The sequence below is a fragment of the Polypterus senegalus genome, chromosome 2, assembly GCF_016835505.1.
Source record: "Polypterus senegalus isolate Bchr_013 chromosome 2, ASM1683550v1, whole genome shotgun sequence".
NCBI lineage: Eukaryota > Metazoa > Chordata > Cladistia > Polypteriformes > Polypteridae > Polypterus > Polypterus senegalus.
In genome coordinates, this window is record NC_053155.1 from 194,972,735 (window position 1) to 194,996,095 (window position 23,361).

The 23,361-nt window shown below is 36.0% G+C and overlaps 1 protein-coding gene across 11 annotated transcripts in view; it reads right to left on the reverse strand.

Moving 5' to 3' along the window:
* caska (calcium/calmodulin-dependent serine protein kinase a) overlaps nucleotides 1–23,361 on the reverse strand; it is a 509,789-nt gene that overhangs the window by 338,718 nt on the left and 147,710 nt on the right. For all 11 annotated transcript variants that reach the window (XM_039745129.1, XM_039745125.1, XM_039745124.1 and 8 more), the window contains exon 4: nucleotides 3,234–3,311. In XM_039745129.1, coding sequence (XP_039601063.1) covers nucleotides 3,234–3,311 — 78 coding nt within the window. The remainder of the gene's footprint in view (nucleotides 1–3,233; nucleotides 3,312–23,361) is intronic.

Consider the following 23,361-nt stretch of genomic DNA (forward strand, 5'->3'; position numbering starts at 1 on the left):
AGCAGTTCTCACCCAAACCTTTACTTTCAAAAATTTCTTTCACGCTAGTCCTTGAAGCAATTTCTACAGATAACCAGGCACAGAGAAACCTTGCATGTGAAAAACAGATTGGGGTTTTTGTGCTGCAATTCATTGGTCTTCTCCTGCCTTCCATTGCAGTTGGTACACAGACATTTGGAGTGTTTTCATTTATTTTGTTGGGTTGTTGATTTTGCTGGGAGCCCAGGGAGCAGGGCAGGAAACAGACCTGGACAGAGCCCCCAGAACTAGGCACATACACACCATACATACCACGCCAAACCAGTATTTCTTATCCACTTTTTGGGTCTTCGGCAGCCATCACTGGTTTACAAACACATGAGACTTGTACACAGTATAATCCTCCCTGCCCTCCTCACCAAAAGAATCGACAATACCAGACAATATATAAACATTTTTTTATCTTATTTCTGTTCATACTCACTCCAAGCCTTCCAAGGGCCGCTCTTCATTTTTATTTCCCCTTTGTAATTGTGCCTTTTTCTGCATTACATGTAAGCATGATTAGAAATGGAATTAAGAAATATTTACTGGCGCTGACAATCCTTGTTAGTCGGGCCAGACAGTAACACACTAAAAATGGCTTTCCCCTCTTTTCTCATTTGCTCACACGAGTGGCGTAATATGGTGACATTTAATATTTGATCGAAACAGGGGAGGTTCTCATATGAAACATCCAAGAGGTGCAGGTACAGAGTAACAGCGATAAGAAATGTAATACATACTTTAAGTTGAAACTGAAAGTGCACTGCTCAGAAATCAACAAAAGGAAAACATGAAGCAGATAGCGCCCAGGTATGGTAATTGAACCCATGAAGCTTTAACTATAAACTACATGCTGCAACACTCCAAAGTTATATTAAACACTTCATACAAATCAAGCATAGTATTGAGTCATTCAGCTAATGCGTTGTTCTCAAAAGTCAAAGGCTGATAATCAGAATTTTGTGCATATGGTGGATAAAGATGTGTAAAGATGAGCTGTCACAAAAGCAATTTATTTACAACCTTTAATGCACTGCTGTGACATGTAGTACAAATAAATCATACACAACTATATATCATTGGAAAGGTATGAAATTTAGCTATCCATTGGTACTGAGCCTTTCATTGTATGTGGCATGATGTAGGTAAGATCTTTGATAAAATTGGATCCACTCAGCTGCAGTAGCACTTGTATATACATATCTAAATCACATATTCTAATAATGAAAGAGAGCAGACAACATGGAAGTATGACTTTTTTTTCTTCAAAGATGATACACTTGGGTATGTAAAAATACATTACTGATTTTTGATTGCCTTGAGACTTTACTTCAACATACGCAAACAATATACACAAATTGCATAAGCGGCCTCAAAATCAAAAATAACTAATTTAAAAAAAAAACTCTGATAAACACTGATTGGTTTTACAGTTACTTTTCTACATGGAATAGTATAAACTACAGCAGCAGAATTTTTTAATGGTGAAATTCTTACATATAACACCACAACCCACAGTGATTTCTTACAGGAATTTTTTAGGAAGAATTCTTTGTGCTTTACTACAAAACATGACAGGAAACTCTTTTTCTAAGCCCAACACAACATAACAAATGTATGCATTTTTTTCAATCACTAACTTTTTAAGCAGTGTATTAAAAGGACAGGTTTAATTTTTTTCTGCTAAGTCATATAGTTCACCAAGTACTAATACCATAAAGGAATACAGTTTGCATATTAAGTGGGTAGCACTTACCCAGATAAGAAGAGCTCTAATGGTGTATCCAAACTTATTTATTACCTGCTTTACTACACAGTCTTTGGCTGAAACATGCCATAATTACACTTGTTCCCATATAAATTGTATGTTCCTCTTTCAGCCAGAAGCTGTGATATTGTATTTTATGAAATTAACTGCTTACAGTTTCCTAAATAAGGTAATTAAATTTGACTTTACTCCAAGATTAGCTGTCTGATAGCACTCAAAATTCATTAAACTATGATAATGGATCCCTTTTGATAATACATTTTACAGTGACATGTATACATGTCAGCCAGCTTCTTTTGGTAAGCTTCTCATCGATTTTTTTTTTTTCTAACCTTATTTACTCAGACCTTTGCTGACTATGCTGTACATAGCATACTACACAGTTAAGAGTTTTTGTAAGTACCAGTGAAAAAGATACTTTAGAAAAAATGGCAGAACAATGCATTAAATTTACAGTACAGCAATTTCCATTATAAAGTAAATTTAAACAGAAATAAACCATGAGCCATGTGGTGTTCACTGGAACTGAAAAAGCACTGAAGAAAACATCTAAGACTATTTCAGATTTGGTATTATCAAAATTAACACTGTCGTCAAAACTAAATTTGCCTGGAACAAATAAAGTATTATCTGTCTATTGTAATATAAACATACTATACTATTTTATACGCCCGCTTAAGCCTAAGTAAGGTCACAGGGAACAAGGCAGAATCAACACCATAGACAATGAGCCAGTCCATCACAAGAAGAACACATTCACACACTCATTAGGGCTAATTTAGTGTTGCCAATGCACCTAATGCATGTCTTTGGACTGCGGGAGGAAACCGAAGCACACAGACAGAGGGAGAAATGCACACAGACGTAGGAAGAACATGCAAACCACGCATAGTAAGAACCTTGGAAGTGAGCCCTAGTCTCCTTACTGAGAGGCAGCAGCATTAAAACTGCACCATTGTGCTGCCCATTAATATGACAATAAATTTAGTATACTTGTAAATAAATGTGTTTAAAATCAAACTATTTAACTTATTCCAGAAATACTTTTTAAAGTCTCTAGAAAATAAATTGAAATAGAGACTCTTAGGTATAGCGACAACTAACAATTCTTCATTAATGCATTTTAGGACTGAAATCTCTTTTGATCTTTTCTTGCTTGTTTTTCATTTTTTTAACAATATTTGCCTTTCCTTTTTCTAATAATAAGACAACACTTTGAAAATGGTGAAAACTTTGTTATTAAGAAAAGTTAAATCACAAAAACATTGACTTTATTTACATTAAAAGCCAACCTGATCTGCCTGATATCTGACCTGATGTGTTTTAACAGGAAAAGTTCAAAAGAAATTACAGAAATCGGTATTACTATTACAATATGTTTCTTAAGCACAATAAGGAATCTATTTTGACACTTCCGCAAATGAAAATAAAGCATACTTACCTAGCAACAGCTTCACTGTACACAAAGCCAGCATCAGCTCTTTTCACAATTTCAAAGCACAGATCTGCTCCATCCATACTGAAAACGAAATGCAAATATATTTGTTTAAAAATATTATTAAAACAGGTATTTAATTAGTCTGTACAAATACTGTTATTCATAGGTAAGCATATGATGTTGTGTAGTTATATATTTCAAACTTACATCACAATTTTGTTTGGCAGCCCAGTGTGGAAAAGTTCACAAAAGCTGGACCAGATTAATCATTTCTTATAAATGTAGTTCAAAGACTGTATTTACTGTACTAAGTTAATGTGTAAATATACAATGGACAACATGAGGCTTTTATATATATTCTCAGAAGAATTAGCAAAATTTGCTGTAGTTACACTACTTGAAGATTGTATCCAGCTGTTGAATATCAACATTTATTGTTGCATTTTTTGCTTTAATTCTGTCACCACTTTATTATCTTCTCTGAAATAATTTTTTTCCAAATGCGTCATGCTTTGTTAAAAAGTGATGTTCGAGTTTTGATACTTTTGTTATTGGATAACTTTTCATTATAGATTAGACATTTAGGAAGAGCCCTTTTTTTTTGCATAACAACATCATTTTCTTTCCATTCAGCTTTAAATTCATGATTTTCATCTTCTGTTTTTTCTTAGTTGCCCCCTTGCGGATGCATAACAGCACAAAGGTGACTAATATTACAACACTGATCAGTTCTGTAATAATAGTCTTCACCCTCACCACTCCTTTCTTGAGTAATGTTCGCTTGGCTCTGCAGTCGTCTGCCCTTCATTCGGCACAACTGTAACTGTGCTGACCAGGCAGTGTAAAATGTACTCACCACTCTGAACTCAGCTGGCCATAATATGCAAATAGGAGAAATGGAAAGGCGTGGTGGCGATTTACAACAAAAAGTAAATGAAAGATTTAGGAATCTCAATAAACATTAAAGCATATATCCAATCATGGGTACTGAAGAAAACTCTGGAGAGCATATCATTTTGACCAGCATAATCTCAGGTGGTCTATGCGTGCCAATGGAGCTGAATGATTCACATAACGAAATATCTAAATAAAGAGCCATCATCAACATAAATAAATTATCTTTATGAAAGTACAATCAAATAATATGTTAAGATATGAAAATGTGAATGCATCTATTGTTCTGAGAACAGCCGCAGGCACGTGGTAAAATAGCCACATGTGGCTTGTGGCCGCAGGCACTATTCAGACAACCAGATACATGCTGACTGATGACATACCGTATTTAATTTAGTTGTAATTTTAATGTAATTGTTTAGTAGCAAATTTGTCAGCTCACAATGGTAAGTGAGTGGAATTACCACAAAGAGATACTGTGTCAGACATGACAGATTATTGGTAGATTTGTACACAAAAAACTGTGGACATGAGAGGGGAGCCACTCTGTAAGACTTAATTTGCAATATTACATAAAACACATAGCAACCTTTGAGCGACAGTATATATATATATATATTATATATACATACATACATCTATATTATATACACATACATATACATATATTATATACACATACGCTATATACATACATACATATATATTATACTTTATATACATTGTGACGCTGGCCCGGCACAGACAGGCGGACAACATTCTGCACCCAACACACTCTGTATACAATATTTACAAGTTCGCTCCCGTACCCCCAGTGCCTTCTTACGATCTCCCCAAATCAGGCCCGGTCTGCCTTCGCGCCTCCGTCCTCTCTCTCCAGTTCAGTCCGCTTCACCTCCCGGCTTACCAATGACTGGAGGCGTACTAAATAATACCCCGATGAGCCCCAGGTTTTCCCAGTATCCGCTCCTTGGCCGCCCAGCGTGTGAAGTGTCGGCTGTTTCTGGTAGCTCTCGGGCAGCCACAAAGTCTTCCCCGGCACTTCCTGGTGTGGCGGAGTGCCGGGCTCCAGGTGGAGTGGGCCCTAGGCGCCCGCCTGGCAGTGGCCACAGGTCCCACAGGGCTGGGCTTAAGCCCTGTACAGACCCCTGCCCTAACCAGGACGGACGCCCCCTCGGTCAGGAGGCACTCGCCTCTCTGGTCTTCAAGCGTCCGGCCGGGCCTGCGATAAACGGCATCGGCGCCGCCTGGCGGTGACCACGGGCCCCAGGAGTAGGGTTCCATGCCCTCGACCGTGTTCCCAACAGAACCAGGACGGGCGCTCGCGGTGGAGGCACATACATGTATATATATATATATATACATATATATATAATATATACATATGTGTATATGCATGTATATGTATATATATATATATATATATGTATACAAAGCAACCAGCAACCCCGGAGAAGTAGTGTGTTAAAGAAGCAATGAAAAGAAAAGGAAAACATTTTGAAAATAACGCGTAACATGATTGTCAATGTAATTGTTTTGTCACTGTTGTGAGTGATGAGTGTTGCTATCATATATATATATATATATATATATATATATATATATATATATATATATATATATATATATACATATACATATACATATCTATATATATACACACACACAGCTATTTATATCAGTGCAATAAGCTGCTTGTTAAAAGCGGATGACTCCAGCTCTTACATGCAAGTCTACGTGGATATTATGAACTATCATATTTGTTCAAGTTCTATTTAAATTTTAAATAGAAGGAATTTTTATTTAGTCGACAGAAATATCTTTGGTAGGAATGGTAAAAACAGACAGGAATATTATTGTGAATAAATCAACTCAAACCTTAAACAACTTATAATATTTTGCTCTCCATAAAATATATCATCACTAAATTATACAAGTTAGAAATAAAGTAAGCGTTAAAAGAACAAACATTCAAATTTCTTTACTCTTATGTAATTTTATATAAAAAATAAACTTAGATTTTAAATATCCCAAAAGATTTTGCTCTCCATAAAAATATATCCTGTCAAAATTATACAAATTCAAATATGAACATGCTGCATAACAAAACCTGGAAATATAAATAAAATGTGTTCCTTTCAGCAATAACAAATCAAATCATTCAGTTGTCTTTGCTCATATGTCATTTTAGAGCTGGGCGCCTGGCATCTTTTTTTGGCCACAGGTTCGTTTCTGTTTGGTGTGAGGTTCTGTGTTGTGGAGATTCTCAGGATGGATTGCAGGTGCTCATCAGTGAGGCGACTCCTGTGTGCTGTTTGTTAGTCTTTATCACTGAGAAGAGCTTCTCACACAGATATGTGCTACCAAACATGCACAAGGTTCGAGCATGTAAGCGGACTTTTTTTGTTCTTCAAAGTCACCAAAGCGCCGTGCACACTCAGTGCGCTCAGTTTATCAACAAAGTGCGTGTTGGGAACACCGTAGTGTACGACTTGGTTTAACATTACTTGGCAACAGGGAAAGTGGGGCAAGGTGCACTGGTGCATTTGTGTCTCCCATAAAGCAGCTTCACTTGAAATCACTTTGTGATTGTGCGCGGTTAAAGCGTCCGCTGAAGTGTCAGATTCTTATTTAATTATGCTGCTTTCTGTATCTTCTGCATTGCATTCAGGTTACCCTGATGTTTTGTCTCATAGTGCGTCTTAGATTAAATTCTGTAATTACAGCCACATTAGCTCCACAAATGAGACACACGGTTCAGTAAACATATGCTCAGCCTCCCATCGGTTTTTAAAGGCTCTATTTTCAGAATCAACTTTTCTCTTCAGCATCGTGTGAGCTAGCTTTGCAATAACTTGCAGCATCATAAGGTAGACTTGATTAGCGGTAAGTGTTACGGCAAGGCAGCTGAAGCGCTGCATTATGGGATCTGTAGTTTATTGTGTTACCAGCGCTTCATATACCGGGCTTTAATAACAATAATACAGTATATAAAATGATCTCGGGCGGATATAATTACGCCGGGCGGATGTGGTCCGCTACCCTTGAGTTTGACACATATGGACTAAATAGAACTTGAAAAGATATATTTTTCCAAATGTGATCGCAATTCAGATAGAGTTGACCCACGCACTACAGCCTGCATGCCTCAATAAGTCATCCTCCTCGCTCTTACTTTTTACCGTTCATCTAATGAATACACTGAGTATGGCTTTACCAAAACAATCATTGATGGCGAATAAAGTATCCATTATTAGTATGTAGATCGGGATATATATATATATATATATATATATATACCCGTGCTGTCACAGCAGAAGTAGTGTGTTAAAAAGCTAGAAAAAGAAAAGGGAACATTTTAAAAATACATATAAAAAAACATGACTGTCAATATACAGTATTTGTTTTGTGAGTGTTACTGAGTGTTGCTGTCATCAAGGATTTGATTATCATTATTTCTTTCAATCAGGTTCGTATTTGTAGGATGTGTTGTGTTCAAGTTACATTCCGTGTTTGTCAATCGTTGTAAAGATGACAGGTTTCATTCATCGATTAGTTTCTTACTGCATCAATAAACAGCTTCGTCTTCTTCTTTATCTGAGACCTGACACACTGCATGCGGGTTTTTACACTGTCTTCCTTTAAGCGGGACATTGACTTTTCCAACGTGTGCTTTGTTTCGCAGTAGTTGGATTTATGAATATGCTTGTATGTATCAGGCGCTTCATATTTTTGCTGCCTTTTCAATTGTGTAGTTCGGTTTTGTTCAGCGCTCTTTGGAACTGTTGCTTTTTATCTGTGCACTCGTCAGTTCCACGTGAGCCGCTTCGGTGTACATGCATCGAAGGTTCCCAGCTGTGCTGGTGCCATCTCGTGCTATGTCCATGGCTGTATTTAATGTTACCTTAGTCCTGGCACTTAAAACTTTCTCTCGCAGTTTCTGAGTTTGTGTCAAACACCACCCTGACCATCTCATCTTCCTCTCCATAAGCACAGTCCTTCACCCGTGAATATTTAGTGGCAGTTTGCTATTGGATTGCCGCTGGCGGGCCTTATATGGGCAGGCACTAAATTACAAGCGCCAGCGTAGCCTGTCTATGAACTTAATTTAAAGTGTAGGTTTACATGCGTGCTTTGTTTCGAGTAGCAGAACTCATGAATATGGTTGTATATGTCACTTTCGCTTCGCTTCTTATTGTTTTTACGCTGCCTTCTCAATTATATAATGCATGTTTTCTTCAGCGCTTTTTGAGGTCTTCCTGGTTTTCTATGTACTGCGTGATTCGTGGGAGGCGTGATGTCACGCAAAACTCCAGCAGCGTTGAAGCTCATCTCCATTACAGTAAATGGAAAAAACTGCTTCCAGTTATGACCATTACAGCGTAAATTTCGATATAAAACCTGCCCAACTTTTGTAAGGAAGCTGTAGGAATGAACCTGCCAAATTTCAGCCTTCCACCCACACGGGAAGTTGGAGAATTAGTGATGAGTCAGTGAGTGAGTGAGTCAGTGAGACAGTGAGTGAGTGAGTGCTTTGCCTTTTATTAGTATAGATATATATATATATATATATAGATAGATATGAGAACAACACTCATATCAATGACAAAACAATTACATTAACAATCATGTTATGTTATTTTTAAAATTTTTCCTTTTCTTTTTAGGTACCTTCTTTAACACACTACTTCTCCGCTGCGAAGCGCGGGTATTCTGCTAGTGACTTTATATATTCGGTAATGACTTTATTTATTCTAACTTTGACTTTATATACTCAGGAATGACTTTACATATTCTGACGCTGACTTTACATAATCAGGCTTTGACTTTATATATTCGGGAATGACTTTATATATTCCAACACTGCTTTTATATATTCCAATGCTGACTTTATATATTCAGGAATGACTTTATATATTCCAAAATTGTAATTGCCTGTTTGACACCCCATAACACACACACACACACAGACACGCACACACACACATATATGTACAGTGGTACCTCGGTATACATCCGCTTTGGAATAAGTCCAACTTGGTATACAACCTGTTTGGAAGCGAAAAATTTTGCTTGGTATACGACCTTTGTTTGGAATACAACTCGCGTGCTACCCTTGTTTACCTCTCTCAAGACAAAGCCACGACTGCCCACGAGCGTCAGTGCACCAGTTGCTAGCATTCAGTGAATAACCCACACTAGAACTCTCTGTGAATTTTCATGTGTGTGGTATAGCGGGTCCACAGCTCCTGTCAAAGGCCAGTTTTAAAATAATCACTGCGCTCGCGGCTTGGTGAGGGGGCGTGGTGGTTGTGTGAGCTGAAGCGGTTCTCGGGCGGTCCGCGATGTGGGTGTTTCTCACTTAAGTGCACAGGTGAGAGACCATCCACATTCATGATTGCTTCTGGGGCTGCTTATCTTGATAAATAGAAACGCAAGTCAGCTAGAAGGGGAGGAAAAATAAAGAACGGACGGGAAGTTGCGAGAGAGAGAGAGAGTACAGAAGAGCGTTGCAACTGAACAGGGAGCCTGGGTGTTGGGCCGACACCCAGGGAATAGTAGTAGTGGTCACTCCCGCTGACTGATCATGGAGCGGGATTGACCGAAAGTAGGGTGACTCTCCGTGTAAGGACTTGGGCGAGTGCATTCCCCAGCGTAGGCGCCCGGGTCTCTGTGGATCCCAAGTGGCTATCAGGAGGAGCCTACCAAAGCCAGGGATCGGAGAGGTGAACTGAACGGGACGCCCCTGCTGCATCTGTTCTTGGTGCTGTTGTCTTGTACTTGTGTTGGGACTGTGTATTACACTTGTGGGTCACGGGGAAGACGTGTGCCCACAGGGGAAGAAAAATAAAAAGCCTGTGTTCATTTTGTACATGCCTCTGCATCAGTCTGTGCCGGGTTGGGCGCTATACAGTGTCCTTATTACAGTGTGTGTATACATATATATATATATATATATATACATATATATATATATATATATATACATATATATATAAATATACATATATATATATATATATATATATATATATATATATATATATATATATATATATATATACATATATACATACATACATATATACATATATATACACAGTAATCCTACTATATCAACCACGACTTCAGGCTTCACTCTATCATGATTTTAAATGTAAGCACATCTAAATATATATCACGGATTTTTAGCTGGTTAAGCACGCTTTCTGCAGACAATGCAGGTCTTTTAATTTATGGTACATGCTTCCTCAGTTTGTTTGCCCAGTTGATTTCATGCAAGGGGAAGCTATTGGCGGATGGCTTAGAAGCTGCCCAATCAGAGCATGCATTACATATTAACTAAAACTCCTCAATGATATAAGATATGCTTCCCAGCATGCGGTGCTTGAGATTGTTTGCTTCTCTCTATCTTTCTCACTCTCTCTGCCTGTGGGAGGGGTGTGAGCAGTGGGGCTTTTTGCACAGGGGACACGGACACTCCTCCTCACAAAATGCAGCTTTATTGCTGATGCTTCTGTATACTTAAAAGCATGTATTGATTTTTGATTGTTTGCTTTTTCTTAGCCAAAGCTCTCTCTGAAATTACTCTGCTCCTGATAGCTCCTTTGAAGATAAGATATGTTTGCATTCTTTTAATTGTGAGAAAGAACTGTCATCTCTGTCTTGTAAATGGAGCACAGTTTAGAACGATTTGACTAAAAGGGTGGTATTTCATGTCTAGAGGGGCTCTAATAATGTTAACAGGGTGGGAGAGTTTATAAGGGCTTAAAATATATAAAAATAACCATACAAACATATGGTTTCTATTTCCATGGATTTCACTACCTATGGCCGGGGGTCTGGAGCGCACTAGCGATGGGAGGAAGAGATATATATATGTGTATATATATATATATATATATATATATATATATATATATATATATATATATATATATATATATATATTCTACTAGCAGAATACCAAGCAGCTTAGCGAAAGATGAAGTAGTGTGTTAAAGAAGGTATGAAAAGAAAAGGAAAAATTTTAAAAAATAGCGTTAACATGATTGTTAATGTAATTGTTTTGTCATTGATATGAGTGTTGTTCTCATATCTATCTATATCTATAGATATAGATATAGATATATATATAATATGTGGCAGAAAAGTAATGGGGCTGATTTTTTATTTACCAAAGTTTTTATTTTTTTAAACATCAATGTTATCCCAACTAAAGTAGTTCCTTGGGCAGCTACACACACCGATGGAGGCGTTGATTTCCCACTGTTGGTGCTTGGCGCTGAAGTCTTCAACTAGTATGGTTTTCAGCATGTCTGTTACACTCTTTTGGATGTTTCCTAAAAGTCCAAATGATATCCTTTGAGGACATTTTTCAGTTTAGGTAAAGGGAAAAAGTCACACGGACTAAGGTCAGGTGAATAAGGGGCTGGGAACCACAGGGAATGCCTTTGAGGTCAAAAATTCTATTGAGAGAGGGCAGTTTTTTCTGCACCATTTTGGCACAGACCTTTCCTTATGTGCAAATGTTCAGTCAAAAATTTGATGAGCGGTAAATATAGTTCAAATTTAATTGTTCACTCAAGCATTCTTAATGTTAAAAGCGACAGTCTGATCTCGCTGAAGTGTTCACACATTCAATGTTTTCATTGGTTTTGAAGTTGGGAAGTCCTCCCTGAAGGCGGTGTTCATCTTCCAGCGTGTTTTCTGCATTCAAAATGATTTTGTGCCAGTGAAAACTTGGCTCGGGATAAGAATGTTCCCCCATAGGCCTGTTTAACATTTCAAAGGTCACACACTTGCGTTTAATGGCGCGTTGCTCAAGTCCGCTGTTCCATTTGCGTGGCCCTTTGTAAAAACACAACCGCTAATAGCGGTCCACCAAAATCACGTAGTTAACGGAAGGAGTTAGGCTTCGCGCACTGAGCTATGGGAGGTACTGATACCGTGCTCTATCGGGACAACAGCGCGGCATTGCCAGATCACCTGCAGTGTTGCCGGTCTCGTGCACTGCTGCCTGGTATATATATATATATATATATATATATATATATATATATATATATATATATATATATATATATAGCAAAATACCGCTCTTGGCAGCGAATGAGTGTGTTAAAGAAGGAAGAAACAAAAACATTTGAAAATAACGTAACATGATTGTCAATGTAATTGTTTTGTCACTGTTATGAGTGTATAAGCTGCGATATGTATATATATATGTATATATGCCCAGAGGGACTAAGTAGGTCTCTTGGTCTGGAACCCCTACAGATTTTATTTTTTCTCCAGCTTTTGGAGTTTTTTTGTTTTTCTGTCCACCTGGCCGCCGGACCTTACTCTTATTCTATGTTAATTAATGTTGACTTATTTTATTATTGTCTTCTATTTTTCCTTCATTTTTGTAAAGCGCACAGGCTACATTTTTTGTATGGATATGTGCTATATAAATAAATGTTGATTGATTGATGATGTATATATATATATATATATATATATATATATATATATATATATATATATATATATATATATATATATATATAACAAAAATACCAGCAACCATGATGATATGCGTGTGTTAAAGAAGTTATGAAAAGAAAAACATTTTAAAATAATCTTATGATTGTCAAAAGTAATTGTTTTTGTGTATTTGGCGGCAGCGTCACGAAGTTGTTTTCGTCTAGCTGCATCAGAAAATATGCCGCAATCTGACACGCTTCATTTTACTGTTTTCTCACAGCTTGGATTGCTGCTGTCTCATAATGAGTTTGAGTCTACATATACATACAATTATATACATATACATATATATATATATACATATATATATATATATATACTCATACATATGCGTACGTATGCGTAATAATGTGTGTGCATGCGTAATAATAATATGTGTGTGTGTACGTACGTAAATGTGTAATATTGTGTGTGCACGTACGTATGTGTGTGTGTGTGCTGCATGCGTATAATATAATAATGTGTGTGCGTACGTAATATGTGTGTGTGTGTGTGCATGCACATGTATGTGTGTGTGTGTGCGTACGTATGTGTGTGTGTGTGTGTGTGTGCATGCAGCATGTGTATGTGTGTGTGCATGCATGTGTCACGCCAATGTGCATGCACATGTGTGTGTGTGTGTGTGTGTGCATGCCGTAATAATGTGTGTGTGTGTGCATGCACAATAATAATGTGTGTGTGTGTGCATGCAATATGTGTGTGTGTGTGTGTGTGCATGCATGTGTGTGTGTGTGTGTACATGCATATGTGTGTGTGTGTAATACATCTGTGTATAATAATAATAATATGTATGCATGCAGCATGTAATAATATGTGTGTGTCTACATCTGTATGTATATATATATATGTGCATACATGTATATGTATGTGTATGTACTGTCACATATATATATAATAATAATAGCATGCATGCATGTATATGTATGCAGCATATATATATGTGTATGTAGCCATACATATATATATATGTATACATATATATATATATATATATATACATACATATATATATATATATATATACATGCATATATATATATATATATATACATATATATATATATATATATATATATATATATATATATATATATATATATATATATATATATATATATATACACTGATGTTGTGATGTAGGATTTTGCATATAACTTGATAAATGTTTTGTGTCTTTATTTCAATTTAAGGCAAAACCAAGTGGTGAGGTATTCGTGTTTGCCCCATCCCACCCCAAATTTAACGACTGTCTCTTTGTAATTTGCGAGCAGGATTTGGGATGAGTCTTAAACCAGTTTTGATCTCCCACAGAAAGCCAGGTTAGCTTAACATATGGTCTTGGGGGGTTGAGTGATAAAATGTACTATTTCTCATTGGTCTGAGATATGGCTGTTTGGAATTGAAAGCATCTCAGAGGCCTTTAAAATGCCATGATGTCCTGTGGTTCTAGGAATTGGAGAGAACCTATAAATTTGCTTGCTCAACCACGACTCTCTCTCAGCCCACATATGATGAAAAGTGTCTCTTGCTAACGCAAGTGATGAAAGACAACACAGTAGAGAGCACAGCTCAGCAGCCATATTGAACAGACGTGGCGGCTGGGCACCAATGATGCCATAACTGAGACATTTTAAGTAACTGCAAGTCTGTGTGCCACCTGAATTACACATCTTATTTTATCAGGTTGTATGGTTACCTATATTCAAATGTACTTTGCATTTGTTATTGTTATGAATATTATCAGTATTACATTGTTTTATGTGTAACTTAACTCCTGCTTATGCTTTACTACATCTAATTGCCTGAGGTTATAGATAGAGGGGAAGGTGGGGAGAAGTTATATAAAAATAATATCTTATAAACAGTGGTAAGTCTGTGAGATTAGGCCAGGCTGCATATTAATAATACAATAAGGAAGTAGGCAATACATATTCTCTACCAAGATAAAACAATTGGTAGTCGGCAGGATTTTAGAGTGCAGCAAGTTTAGCCCTGTTTTGCAAAATATTGTTTTGATGTATGTGTTTTGTTTATGCATTTGAATTTTAGGGCACCCGATGTATGAAGTATGGTGGAAGTAAAACATTGTTTGGTTGCTGAATGGAATATAACCAACAAAGTGTAGAACTTCATGTGTGTCACAAGGACACCCGCATTTTATTAGTATGGTGGTAGTGGTCCCTAATTAAAGTGCTAACGTGAGTGGTGAAAAGATGCATCACGTCATTCATCGTCATTTAAGTGGTTAAAGTGCTAGGGAGTGATGGGACATGCATTCGTCATTCATACGGTGCCAGTATTTAGAATCTTTGTGTATGTGCGTGTATGTTTGTACAGGGGCAAAAGTAGGCCAACCCACTGTGAATTTGGCAAATTGTATTAGAGTAAATTATAGACTTAGAAATGCCTAAGTTCATTTTTAAAGTCAGCCATCTTCCAGTGGAGTGTGAGAGGAAGCAGGCCAAAGTAGGAAACCTGTAGTTCAGGTGAAAAGCAGAAGCTGAGCTAGTGTGCACAAAATGGAAGGGGCTGGAAAGGATTAAAAAGCAAGAAAACAGAGATCAGGTTTAAAGAAGACAGTTGCTGTTATAAGAAACACTAGCTTATTATTGGTAATAAGGAGATCATGATAAGGAAGAAAATAATAAAGTGAATGAAAGTGGGATTGTGGAATGTTGGTGAGAGTTTTTAGAAAAATGTAACAGTTAATTGTGATAATTGTGAAGTTTAGCATATGAACATCCACTGCTAAAGTAGAAAGCAGTGAAAAGTGGAAAAAAATGTAAACACGCCCATGGTGAAAGTTAGGGCAGTAGTAACCAGATCGGGACTGGAACTCTAAAACATGGGTGGGTGACTCCAGCAAAGAAAGATGAGTGCTCAGATAAAAGAGTGGGAATGTGAGTGTGAGGAAAGGAGAGGGATCAAAGGAAGGGAAAACAGCAAGGGTGTTTTCTTCTATTCTCACTACACCACAATCTCCGGGTAATTCTGAGGCCTGTCGAAAATATTTAAAGAGAGCATGCTACACTGATAGATGTTCACCACTGTTGGGAAAGGTAACCAGTGCTGCGTGGAAATTTGATTTAGGACAAAGAGATCGAATAGAAGGCAGAGAAGCTGGTGAGTGTGAATGGCAATTGTTGACTAGAGGGCATGAACTGGATATTGTATGTGGTGCCTGAGTAAAGAAATTGTGGAATTTAAACAAAGGAAGAATGGAAATGAAAAGGAATTCAAATGCTTGTGTGTGAAAAGGTCTGAATGTGCTAGTGCAAGAATGGCTGAGTTAGAAAGAAAGTGCACCAGTTTAGGAGTTGGTTTGAATAGAAACAGGACAAGCCAAAAGAACAAAGGATGGGGATAGTTGCAGCAGGAAGCTCAGCCAGAAAGCCAGGAATGCACAGGGTGTGAGGGGTCCCTAACAGCTGGCCTGAGGCCAGCAGTAATTAAAAGCACACACACTTGGGTTCAGTAATTGAGAAACCTGATGACTGAACAGTTGTTCAAAAAACAGCCTATGACTCACCATGCAATAAAATGGAGAAAAGAGTGAGCTGGTCACAATAAAGAACACCAGGTCCAGTTTTGTGAAATCTTTGGATCTGGCACTTGTATTCTGGAGAGGTTTCAGCCCACACTTTCAGGTAGTAGTTACCATACAATAAAAAAAAGGACACATGGGCAATGAAAAAAAAAAATAAGAAGGAGTGGCGCTTGGGAAGACAGGAAAACAGTTATTTCTGTTTCAATTTTCTGGCCTTTTTTACCAATAGTGCTACTTCTATAGTAAGGTTGTTATGTGGACTTTGGTTTGGTGCAGGTAATAAATAGTGAAGGCAATTAGCAAGTAAAATCCATGCAGGAGATTGGGTTTACCATTTCGCACATTGAATTATGGCGTGGCACTGGTGCCAAGCTGTTCAATAGATATGACAAAGTTTGAGTTTGGCACCAATTAAACCTTCTAAAAAAATGAGATGGACAGAAACTGCTTTGTCACCTTCCATTTGCAGACCTGCCTACATAGCAGAATGAAAAAGAGAGGAGAAAAAGTCGACAAAGACAAAAAGCAAGACTAAAGACAAAGAGACATGAAGAAAGAACTGAAGGACAGCAAGGAAAGACACTTACTGGGGTTTAAGTGAGTAACAAGTCCACAAGTCATGCACAATAATAATAGGACTAGTCCTGTGGCCCTATAGTTTACAAAGGAAAGGTTTGTTCATTACTGCAGCAAATTTATATTCCAAGGGTGGGCTGAACAAACCAGTTAGGAATCTCAAAAATAAGGGATTAATTTTGTGCTCATAAAGTATACATTCTGACATTAATTAATTAGGTGGGATAATTAATGCATAATTAATACTATTAAGGGAAAATGTATACCGAAAAGTCAGTGAACTTTTCAGGAAAGCAGGTGCAGCAATCATTTTGCAAGACATATGGGCTCAGTATTTAGGTACAGTCCTAATTGGGAAATATGGAGCCCTGCTGAGATTGTAACCGGCTGTGGTACAGGCACAGGACCAGTGAGCAATTCTGAACTGAGGTATTGCTTTGTAAGTATGCATATGGTGGGCAAACAATAACTCTAAAGGGAGTGGCCTAAGGGAATGATGAGGATTTGCATACTTTGATGTCTCGTGGTGGTGATGCCAGCCTATACTGGTAAGGCTGATGTGATCAAGGGGATTGTACCATGGTGGGAAGCACAAAGGGCAACTAAGTCAACTAAATATTAATACAGAGAGACCCACAAATGTTGGTTTGTGAACAGTTTATGCAGTGGCATCTGCTGTCACTTGGGCAGAGTGGTTGTACTGGCACCTGTGGCATGTACCTTTCAAAATTGTGATGTTGAATATACAGTTGCATATGCTTAAACAGATAGTTTGGGACAGGGGTCTAGTGTGATTAGACACAAAGCACAGATTAAAATTCACAAAATAGACTAAATTGTAGTGGGCTGGTTTGGTGGAAGGTGTGGACTTGTCTCATTTGAACCACCAGATCTGATGACATATAAGAGACTAAAAGCTAAAGAAACAGTTAAAAGCAAGCAGAGCAGATACAAGTCATCAGGGCGCTTTAGAATTCTTCAGATTGTCTTTGAAACTCACGAAGATACGTAATGGACAAATGGTCAAGGACAACTTTTTAAAACTGGGAGAGCAAATACAATCAATGCACGAGTCATGCATCAGACTGCTAATCAATTTAAAGACATTGGTTATAAGACATTGTACAAAACATTCATCGGGGTGGAGTGTTGTTGTGATGATGTGGGATTTTGCATATAACTTGATAAATTTTTGTATGTCTTTATTTATAATTTAAGCAAACCAAGTGGTGAGAGGTATTAGTGTTTACCCCAACACTACGACTGTCTTTTTTGTAATTTTATGGTGTGGCAATGCACCTTAACTGAGACATTTTAAGTAACTGCAAGTCTGTGTGCCACCTAGATTACACATCACACCATTTTTATCAGGTTGTATTGTTGCAATATTCAAATGTACTTTACATTTTATTTATTATTTATGAATATTATTATTAATACATTATTTTTATGTAACTTAACTCCTGCTTGTCTTTTTACTACATCTAATTGCCTGAGGTTATAGATATAGAGGAAGGTGAGGAGAAGTTATGTAAAATAATATCTTATAAACAGTGGTAAGTCTGAGATTAGGCATTCTAAGGCTGCATATTAATAATACAATGAGGAGAGGAAGTAGGGCAATACATATATTATTCTACCAGGATCGGGCAATAATGCGTATGCGTGTGTTAAGTATGTGTGTGTGTGTGTGTGTGTGTGTGTCTGTGTGTGTGTGTGTGTGTGTGTGTGTGCGTACGTGCGTGCATGTGTGTGTGTGTGTGTTGTGTGTGTGTGTGTGTGTGTGTGTGTTGTATATATGTGTGTGTGTGTGTATGTGTGTATGTGTGTGTGTGTGTGGTATTAGTAATGTTGATGTGTGTGTGTGTGCGTACGTACGTCACGTATGTGTGGATGTGTGTGTGGATGTGCTGCACTGCAATACTGCATGTGTGTGTGCGGCCAGCCAATATGTGTACTGTGCACGTACATGCAATATGTGTGTGTGGCCGTGTGTGTGTGTGTGTGTGTGTGACTGTGTGTGTGCATGCGGCTACTGTATGTGTGTGCATGCATGTGTGTGTGTGTGTGTGTGTGCGTACGTACGTATGTGTGCGTACATGCGTATGTGTGTAATGTGTGTGTGCACGTACGTATGTGTGTACGTATGTGTATGTGTGTGCACGTACATGCATGTATATGCATATGTGTATATGTATATGTATGTGCATGCATGTATGCCATGCAGCCATGTGTGCACATGCATGCAGCCATGCAGCCGTAATAATATGTGTGTATGTGTATATGCAATACTGCAATACGTACATGCATGTATATGTACACATACATACATGCATGTATGTATGCACATGCATGCAGCCCGTATTGTATTATTGCGTGCGTGCGTGCGTGCGGTATTAATGCGCGTGCAATCTGTTGCGTGCGTGTATTATTGATGATTGATGGCGTGCGTGCGTGCGTGTGTTAACGTGCTGATGCGATGCGTATGGTGTGCGTGCGTGATATCGCGTGTGTGTGCGTGTGTGTGTGCGTGTGTGTGTATCGTGTGTGTGTGTGTGCACATTGTGTGTGCGCACGTGATGCGTGCACGTATGTGTGTGTGTGTGTGCTGCGCATTCTGGACATTAATGTGTATGTGCGCACGCGCACGTGCGGTGCATTGTGTGTGTGTGCGTACGTGCGTGCAGTGTGTGTGTGTGCACGTGCGGCCTGTGCACGTATGTGTGTGTGCACGTGCGTGCAGTACGTGTGTGTGTGCGTACGTGTGTGTGTGTGCGTGCGTACGTGTGTGTGCGCGTACGTGCGTAATGCACCATCGTACAATATGTGTGTATGTATATGTATATGTGCAACCATGTATGTGTGTGTGTATGTATGTGCATACGTACGTATGTGTGTGTGTGTGTGTGTGTATGTGTATGTGTGTGTGTATGCATACGTATGTGTATGTGTGTGTGTGTATAATATGTGTGTGTGTGTATGTGTGTATGTATGTATATGTATATGTATGTATATACACATGCATACATGTATATGTATGTATATATATGTATATATACATACAACACATATATATGTATATATATGTATATTTTATACAGCACATATGTGTATATGTGTACATATATGTATATGTATATGTATGTACGCATACATGCAGCATATGTGTATATATGTATATATATGCAATACATATATATATATATATGTGTATGTATATATATATATATGTACACATACATACGTATATATATATATATATATACATATACATGTACATATACATATGTATATATATATATATATATATATATATATGTATGTATATATATGTATGTAATATGCAATGCAATACATGTAATAATAATATGCTAATAATGTCATGGCCGTGCAGTAATAATGCGTATTAATGTGTGTGTGTGTGTATGCAGTATGTGCAATGTGTGTGTGTGTGCATGCATGCATGCGACATGCACTTTTTGTAATATATGGTACATGCACGTACGTACGTATGTGTGTGTGTGTGCGCATGCATTACTTGTACGTATGTGCATACGTACGTAATATGCACATGCAGCCACATATAATGTGTCTTTGCACACATACATATGTATATATATATATACACACATACATATATATATATATATATACACACATGCATATATATATATATATATACACACATACATATATATATATATATATATACACACTACATATATATATACATATATATATAATATATACACACATACATATATATATATACACATATATAATATATATATATATATACACACACATAATATATATATATGTATATATATATGCATACATATATATATATACATATACATATATGTATATATATAATACGTATACACACACACATACATATATACATATATATGTATATACATGTATATATGTATATATATATACATATATGCATATACATATATATATACACACACATATATATATGTTTAATATATACATATATATATATATATATATGCACACTACATATACTATATCATATATATATATACATATATATACATATATATATACGGTATATATATATATATACATGCATATATATACATATATACATATATATATATATATATGTATATATATATATATATATACATATATATATATATATATATATATTACATACATATATATACATATATATATATATATATACTATATATACATACATATATATACATATACACATATATATATATATATATACATATATATATACATATATATATATATACATTCTATATACACACACACACACACATACATATATATATATGCATATATATATACATATATATATATATATACATATATATAATGTGAATGGGGTGTCTATATGTGTATATATATGTATGTGTCTATATGTGTGTGTATAGCTTTGCTCTGAGTGCAAAGGGAAAAATAATAAAATAGTCTATAAGTTTATTAAACAGTAAAACATTAACGTTTTAAGAAGTACAGATACATTGAGCTACTGGGTGGTTAGATGAAGCATTTTAAAGCCAGACGCCAACAGAACAGGTAGGTGAGGCTAACAGCAATAAAATGTATATGGATCATCTAGGTAGTAGATCCTTTGAAAGAGGCGCTACGGCGGCTGTGGTATAGAAATTACATTTCTATGTGAGCGTCCACATTTCTGCCTCTGGTAATGCGCTTACCGGCGTACAGCAATTAAAGAAAAATTAGTTTTGTGTCCTCTGCAGTGTTAAGAGAGAAAGGCTTTGGTTTGGGATAAAAGGTGTAAAGAAAGGAAAGTTGCCTTTTTCTATTATATAGTATAGAGAGATGTGTTCGCTGAAGTTATGGAATGAGCCTGCCAAATATCAGTCTTCCACCCACACGGGCACTTGGAGAATTAGTGATGAGTCGGTGGGTGGGTCAGTCAGTCGGTGAGGGCTTTGCCTTTTTGAGTATGGTTACTAATAAAGGCCGGCCCTCGCATTGACTAACGATTGACTCATTGAATCGTCACTAATTCTCTAACTTCCCATGGGTAGAGGCTGAAATTTAACAGGCTCGTCCTACAACTACTTACAAAGTTGGGCAGGTTTTCATTTTGAAATTCTCGTAATAGTTAACTGGAACCTATTTTTTCGTCCATATACTATAATGAACTTCTCTGCCCATATAAGGCCGTCCGTCAAGCGGCAATCCAATAGAAACACTGCCCAGCTAAATATTCACGGGTGAAGGACATGCTTATGCAGAGGAAGATGAGATGGTCAGGGTGGTGTTTGGCACAAACTCAAGCGAAACTGCAAGAGAAACTTTTTAAGTGCAGGTCTTAGGTAACATTAAATACAGTTGTGGACGCCATACGAGATGGGACAAGCACAGCGGGCTTTTTGAAACCACAAACTCCTTTTTGAGTTTTTTTTTCTGTCCCCCCGGGATGGACTCCCCACTATGAATTATGTTACGTTTTTTTTTTTGGTTTTTTTTTTCAAATTTTTTTTTAAAAACCTTTGATCATTTTTTAAAAATGTTATAAAAAATAAATTTATTATTATATTATATATATATATATATATATATATATATATATATATAAAAAAAACCCGGGGGAAAAGGTGTGTTAGAAGGAAAAAAAAAAGGAAACTTTTTAAAAATAAGTAAATGATTGTAAAGAATTGTTTTGGATTTGGGCGGCAAGTTTTTTGTTAGCCAAGAAAATCCCCCGGCGAACCTTCATTTTATTTTTTCTCCAGTTTTGGATTTTTTGGGGTTTTTGGTCCCCCTATACCCATCGGATTACTTTATTTATATTATTAATTTACTTATTTATTTTATATTTCCTCTATTTCTATTATTTATTAACATTTTATACCTACATTTTTTATAATATTTATATAAATAAATTTATTATTATATAATATATATATATATATATAAAATATATATATATATATATATACAAAATAAATATATTGTATTAAGTAATTATAAAAAAAACATTTTAAAAATAATTTATAATTTATATATAATAATTGTTTCATAAAATATATTATCAGGCTAATATTTTACTAATTATTTTATATATTATCATATACATACAATATATATATACATATATTATATACATATATATATATATACTATATATATAATACAAAATATATAATATATATATATATATAATATACATACTATATATATATATTTATATACGTTATATTAATATAAATAATATATATATCATATATATATAAATATTATATACTACATGGTAATATATTTTATTTATACATATTGTTATACTATATATATATGTTATACTACAATTTGTGATAATATATATACATCCCTTATATATATACACATACAATATATATATATATATATCATTAATAATATATCATACATTATATATATATATATATATTATATAACATTATATATATATATACATAATATATATATATAATATACAAATATTATATATATATATATATACTATATCATATATATATATATATATATACATAATATATATATATATATATATATATATATAATAAA